At 42.3% G+C, this 7,316-nt stretch overlaps 1 protein-coding gene across 6 annotated transcripts in view; it reads right to left on the reverse strand.

Annotated features, from left to right (window-relative positions):
• The window catches only part of Ino80d (INO80 complex subunit D), a 64,676-nt gene that overhangs the window by 29,599 nt on the left and 27,761 nt on the right, over positions 1–7,316 (reverse strand). For all 6 annotated transcript variants that reach the window (XM_031367708.1, XM_031367703.1, XM_031367707.1 and 3 more), the window contains one exon: positions 2,745–2,853. In XM_031367708.1, the coding sequence (XP_031223568.1) occupies positions 2,745–2,853 (109 nt within the window). The remainder of the gene's footprint in view (positions 1–2,744; positions 2,854–7,316) is intronic.

Consider the following 7,316-nt stretch of genomic DNA (forward strand, 5'->3'; position numbering starts at 1 on the left):
GGTGGCCCCAGCCTGTATTTCCAGCTACTCAGGAGGCTGAGGCAGGCGGTTTCCCAGATTAAAGACCATCTGGACCTGTGGAGTGAATTTTGTTCAGCCCTGAGCAATTTGGCAAGACCCTGTCCCAAAATTAAGTAAAGAAAAGGTCAAAAGGCTCAATTCCCAGTAAGGGAGGCTGAACTATTTATTTCAAAGATGAGGAAGAATCTTTATAGGAATTTAAGGAAATGGGTAACAGCCGGACATGGCGGTGCTTGCCTTTAATCCCACCAGTCAGCTACTCAGGAGGCTGACACAGGAGGATCTCTGTAAGTTTGAGGCCAGCCTGGTCTACATAGTGAGTTCCAGAACAGCCCAGGGCTACATAGAGAAACCCTGTCTCAACAAACAAAAAGAAAGAAAGAAAAGGGCAGCAAGGGCTCAGTGGGTAAGAACACCTGCTGTGTGTGTGAGTGTGAGGGCCCGAGTGTGGATGCCCAGAACCCATGTAAGAGGATGGGATGAAGAGGGGAAGAGATGGCTCAGGGATTACAAAATGTTTTATTTCTACTGAGTACCTGGTTTTCATTCCCAGTAACCACACGGTGGTTCTCAACATCCAGGGTACCCAAGGCCCCATTCTTATCTTCTTGGGTACCAGGTATGTATGTAGTGGAGGCAGACTGAAAACTCATACAATAAAATAAATGAATCTAAAAAAGGGGTAGGGGCATGGTGCATACACCTATAAACCTAATAGGTGGGAATGGGGACTGCTAGAATTTGGTGACAACCAGACTAGCCTCAGGTTCATAGAGAAACCTGATCTCAAAGGAATAAGGTAGAGAGAACTAGAGTAGGCCACCTGATATCCTCCTCTGGCTTCCACATGGGATGCCTGTGCATGTACACACACACACACACACACACACACACACACACATGCATGCACGAACGCACGCACACATATACATATATGCATTCGGTACACTAAAGCTGGGCAAGTAGTAAGATAATTTATTATTTGTTAAAAGAAGGAAAGTAACAACTAGAAAGGCAGGGCTTTGTGGCCATCACCAGCAGGCTGGTGAAATGCTCCACAGAGGAAAAGAGCTGAGGAAGGCTGGAGCCTCAAACAACAAAGGGCACGCTGTCACCATGACAATTCTGTAAGAGCGAAAGGCAGAGACAGAAGGCACACTGCTTCCAACTGAGAGCAATCCACCCCCAAACTGATGCCCAGGCTGTCCCAGGAATTAAAGTAGAAATGGCTTTCATCTGCCATCATTCATCTCAAGTACTCCCTTGGGCTAACTCATCATTTGTAAAACTGACCCCAAACCTCTGAAGTCAAGTTAGTGGACATGATGTATACCTGATGGGTCTGTAACTACAAAGCTAAGCATGACAACCCTACTGTGTGCTCTAGCTCAAAGAGCACAGCAGTAGTAGGTACCCATCCTGAAGCATGAAATGGAATTGCAGTTCCCAACACTCTCTCTGGGCTAAGAAAGGCAGAAATAGCGTGGTGGAGATCAAACCCAAGAGCAGGAATAGATGCATATGTTCCTACAACTTCTTGGCATTGCCTATTAATAAAACCCAACTAGCCAGGCAGTGGTGGTGGCGCATGCCTTTAATCCCAGCACTTGGGAAGCAGAGGCAGGCGGATTTCTGAGTTTGAGGCCAGCCTGATCTACAGAGTGAGTTCCAGGACAGCCAGGGATATACAGAGAAACCCTGTCTCAAAAAAATAAAAAAATAAAAAAAGTAAAACCCAACTAATTCCCTCTGCTCCAGTTCCATTCGCAAATAAGCTTTTGACTATAATTTGCTTCCATGTAGTCTCAGTTTATAACTAGTCTCTATAAAATCATTTTCTATTTCCTGTTGTCCTAATCTATCACATTCCTACAAATTCAAGAGATAAACTCTAGGTCCATACTAGGAAGCTGTGAACTTCCAGGGACGGATCTGTGTCAGATGTCAAACGAGCTGGTCTCTATTTTGTTGGGTATTTATGTAGATCCCAAGTTTTTAAATAAAGGATTAGCTCAGTCTATGAGCAATCATCTTCCAGCCCCACCACCAAAGAGGTCACTCCTTTTGCTCACAGTACACCAACTGTTTTCTATATATTGCTAAAGCAGTCACTAAGAAGATGCACACCCATCATCTACAGACCTCTGACAAATACCAGTGGGCAAAGCACACTGGGAAAACACTGACGAGGGAGGGGCTCTTAGGATGCTGACCAGCATTTGATAAGCTGAGTTCAACTAAGTAGAGTTACCTTCAGAAGCATGTAGCACCAGAGAAGTGAAATACAAGCATTACTTCTAGCTATCACAGGCACGGGGCATAAAGCACAGCGGGACTCAAGGCGACCCTCACAGCGACTGTGAGCAAGTTCCAGCATGGCGGGACTCGAGCCAACCCTCACAGTGATCGTGATCAAATGCCTTAGCTTCCTAGGTATGTTTGCCACTTTTAAAGATGGAATTACATCAGATAAATCTTCAAGATTCCTTTCAATTCTGTTATATTAAACATCGGCAAGTGGGAAAGATAGGGAAACATATTTAGCAAGAAAACGTCAAAGTTAACTTTTTGTTCAAACAATATAATCCATTTATTCCCAAATTGAATTAAGTTTGACTAAACCTAATTATAGTATAGTAAAATTTAATATAAAAACATTGGAACAGACAGGAAGAAGGGCAAACTGCTACATAGCTAAGAATAAAACCAAAAGGACAGCTTACGTGTGTCTTTCATGTCTGAGGGTTTCTCGGATGGACCACGCGACCTGGTATGGCGAAGCCTGATCTGAGTCCTCCAACTCCTCTCCACTCTCCTCAGACCAGTCCAACCCTGCAGCAGACAGTGCAAATGACAGGTCAAGCAAAACACTAATTTATTTAAGATTTACACAAAGACTGGCAAGACGGCTCATCAGTAGCAAGGCACTCACCACCTGAGTTCAATCCCAGGGACCCACATGATACAACAGCACCAACTTCCACAAGTTGTACTCTGACCACATGTGTGCAGTGGCACACATTCCCCCCACATCAATAAACAAATTAATGAAATGAAGTTTTAAAATAATAAAATCCAGACAAAAATACTGTCTAAAACATATAAGCAATACCTACATGACATTTACCACAGTGCACTTGACGGCCTCCAAATGAACTTCTATTCTTACAAAGATATTTGATATACACTCAGCTTTAGAACACACCATTTTAACAGTAAGGCTATGCTGTACTTCAAGAATGGGCTTCATAATACACTTTGTTAATCATCTGGAAACAACATGAGCAAAGAGACTGAGCTCCCAATACATAAAAGGCAAAATCATTCAAATATCAAAATGTCACATACTGAGCCGGGCAGTGGTGGCGCACGCCTTTAATCCCAGCACTTGGGAGGCAGAGGCAGGTGGATTTCTGAGTTCGAGGCCAGCCTGGTCTACAGAGTGAGTTCCAGGACAGCCAGAGCTACACAGAGAAACCCTGTCTCGAAAAAAAAAAAAATCAAAATGTCATATACTAAGTTAAAAGAGTGGAACAGTAAAACAATGTTAAAAGCAAATCTTCAACGTCATCGCTGGTGTTGCAGCTTGTCTGGGAGAGTGCTTGGCTACAATGCACAAAGCACTAGGCATAATCCCCAACAGGACCTAAAACCAAGTATGGTGCCACAGCCTGTAATTCCAGTGCTTGAAAGACAGAGGTGGGAGGATCACAAGTTCAATGTCATCCTCAGCTATGGAGTTCAAGGCCAGCCTGAAAGTTGGGAGCCCCTGACTCAAAAAAGCAAAAACAAACAAACAAAAACCAGTAAACAGGAAAAAGGGTGAGACAAAGCAGACAGAGCGGCTCATGTGTGGAGGCAGGGGGATCTCTGTGGATATGAGGCCAGTCTGATCTACAATTGAGTTCCAGGCCAGCCAGGCTATACAATGGGAAGCCCTGTCTCAGGAGATAAACGGGAGGACTGAAAAAAGTAATTTATGTAGCCAGGGAAGAAAAAGTGAGTGTCTATGGGGTCTCTCAGTGCCTTTAATCTCAGCACTTGGGAGGCAGAGGCAGGTGGATTTCTGAGTTCAAGGCCAGCCTGGTCTACAGAGTGACTAGGACAGCCAGGACGATACAGAGAAACCCTCTCTTGAAAAAACAAAAAACAAAAAAAGTGACTGTCCATCAAGCAGACCTTTAGGACTAGCCCCAACTGGCCATAGTGTGAACCACAGAATGGATTTTTCTTAATGTGTTCTCACTGACTTGAATGTACACTACAAATGGTGCCCAGAGAACGCTACAATGTCTGTTTCCTCCAAAGAGCCTTAGATCTCTAATACGATTGGATTTAAACACATGCGCATGCGTACACACACACACACACACACACACACACACACACATACATATTAAATGTTTTTTTGGTAAACTTTACTCTATTCAAAAAATGAAGATAAAAATGAGGCAGGCATGGTGGCTCATATGGTAAAAGCATGGCTCTCAGAAGACCAAGAAAGGACACTCTGAATTCAAGGACAAAACAATCAGGAGTGGGCAGGCTAGCTTAAGAAGTAATGGTGGTTGTAGTCAAGACTCATGTGAATTCAATTTCCAGAGCCCACATGGAAGGAAAGGAACAACTCTCCAAACTGTACTCCGACCTCTGTACACCCTCCATGGTGCTCAGCACTCACACTCACACACACACACCACACACAATAAACAAACAAACAAACCAGTGAAATAAATCACACAAACAAATAAATAAATAAACGTACCCCCAAAAATCAGTCTTACAGATATTTGAAACAGATATTGACAAGAGGAGGGCAGGCTTTACATAAATACGAATTATGTGTAAACAGCTCTAGCTATCAGTAACAGGGTCAATAAAAATGAAAAGGCAAATAAATACATGCAATAAATATTGCTTCATAAAACATATAAATAAGGGCTGGAGAAATAGCTCAATGATTAAGAGCACTGACTGCTCTTCCAGAGGTCCCAAATCCAATTCCCAGCAGCCACATGGTGGCTCACAACCAAATGTAATGGGATCTGATGTCCTCTTCTGGTGTGTCTGAAGACAGCTACACTGTACTCATATACATAAAATAAATAAATAAATCTCTTTTAAAAAACATATTAACAAACATTCAGCTATACTGATAAACATTGTCAGTGAATCCCAGAGTTCCTAAAACACAGAGTTCCACATGTCAACACTGCTTTTGCAATCTGAGTAAGGTACTGCTTGCACTGAGGCCTGTGAACTGCTGACAGCAATGGTGTGGGTGCCATGGTGATGGCTGCTATTTCTTCTCATGAACCAAGGAATCGAGGGGCTCTCAAGAGTTAGACAGGTACAGGAAAGGCAAGGCTGGAGGTACACGGATGGGGAGTTGTACTGAAGGTGTTCTTATCTCTTCAAAATGATTTGCTTTATTATATTTCAGTCCTGAGTACTGTCTAGCATACTGTATGACTAAACAGAACACATGCACGAAGCTCCTCTGCTGTGTGAAGGGCTAATGATTGCTCTGCATACAACATGAATAAACTGCTTTTGTTTCACTGAGTTAGTTTAGCTTAGATTACTTTAGTTTTGAGGCAAACTCTCACATAGCCTTGGCTGGCCATGAACTCACTGGTTAGTAAAAGATGAATTTAAACTCCTGATCCTCCTGCCTCTATCTCCCAAGTACTGGGATTACAAGCATTAACCCTATACCAGGTTTATACAATACTGGGAATCAAACCCATGCATGGGTCTCATGCATGCTAGCAAGTATCTGCACCCACACCCCTCAATAGCATTTGTTTTCTTTTTTTTTTTAAAAGATTTTTTAATTTATGTATATGAGCACATACTGTAGCTGTACAAATAGTTGTGAGCCTTCATCTGGTTGTTGAGAATTGACTCTAGGACCTCTGCTCACCCTGCTCTCTCCTGTAGACCCCACTCGATCTGGTTCATTCTGCTAGCTCAGTCCCTGCTGATCTGGCTCAGATTTATTTATTATTGTAAATAAATACAGACACATGAGAAGAGGGCGTCAGATTTCATTACAGGTGGTTGTGAGTCACCATGTGGTTGCTGGGATTGGAACTCAGGACCTTTGGAAGAACAGTCGGTGCTCTTACCCGCTGAGCCATCTCACCAGCCCTGTTTTCTTTCTTTTAATTGTTTTCACTGATGTGTGTGTGTGTGTGTGTGTGTGTGTGAATGAATGCTAGTAGACACCCAATACAGACCTGGCTTCTACAATCATGTGCATGCATATACATGTATACACATACATGTAGAAAGAATCTCTTCTGTACTGTATGGAAGCATCACCTGTCAATAAAAGGCTTATTGGCCAATGAGCTGAGGCAGAAAATCAGAGGTGGGAGTTCTGGTAGGGAGAGAGGAACTCTGGGATACAATCAGGCAGAGGAGGGGATTAGCTTTGAACTTTGAGGAGACAGATGCATGAAACCGAGAAGAGGTAAGCAGCCACGTGGCACTCATAGAATAGAATAAATGGGTGAATTGAGTTACAAGCTAGTCGGGGAACAAGCCCAAGATCAGGGCCTAGGCATTTGTTCGTATATAATTAAGTCTGGGAGTTGTTATTTCAGGAACTGGGGCATGGGTGGAAAAGCCCACAGTCACACATACATACACTTTCTACACAGAGAAAAAGAAAAATGCAGTGGAGATTGCTCAGGGGCTAAAGACATTTTTTTCACATGAGTGAAGGTGGGAAGAGAACGGGCTCCACTCTGCTGTCCTCTGATCTTCATGTATAGACCTGATGTCTGCCTGGCCCCCTTTCCTCCACATGATTCATGCAAGTCTATTTTTTGTTATTTATTTTAAGAAAAAAATTAAAGATGTGACAGTAATTACTTTGCTGCAAAGCTATGCATCTACAATAGTTTAAAGTAATATAAACTGGAAATAATTTAAATCCAGCCATGACAAGTTATGCTATATATGACAAAATTATTAACTTGCAAATATATTTTATACAAGATTTTAAAAGAGGTTATGAGTTAGTATGTATAATTGGAACTTAATTTAACTTACTTTAAAGAATTTACCAAGGTCAAAACAAATGGGTATTTAATAGGTTTGGGATTATTTTATTATTTTTGCTTACTATAATCTAGAACTCCAGATAATTTAATAACAGGTAAAATAATTTAGAGATATAAGGAAAGTTCACTATTCTCATTTATAGTAAAGTACACTCCTGCCCGTCCACTCTCCATAGTACACCCTGCCCGTCCACTCTCCATAGTACACCCTGCCCATCCACT

Source organism: Mastomys coucha, unplaced genomic scaffold (genome assembly GCF_008632895.1).
Source record: "Mastomys coucha isolate ucsf_1 unplaced genomic scaffold, UCSF_Mcou_1 pScaffold14, whole genome shotgun sequence".
Lineage (NCBI taxonomy): Eukaryota > Metazoa > Chordata > Mammalia > Rodentia > Muridae > Mastomys > Mastomys coucha.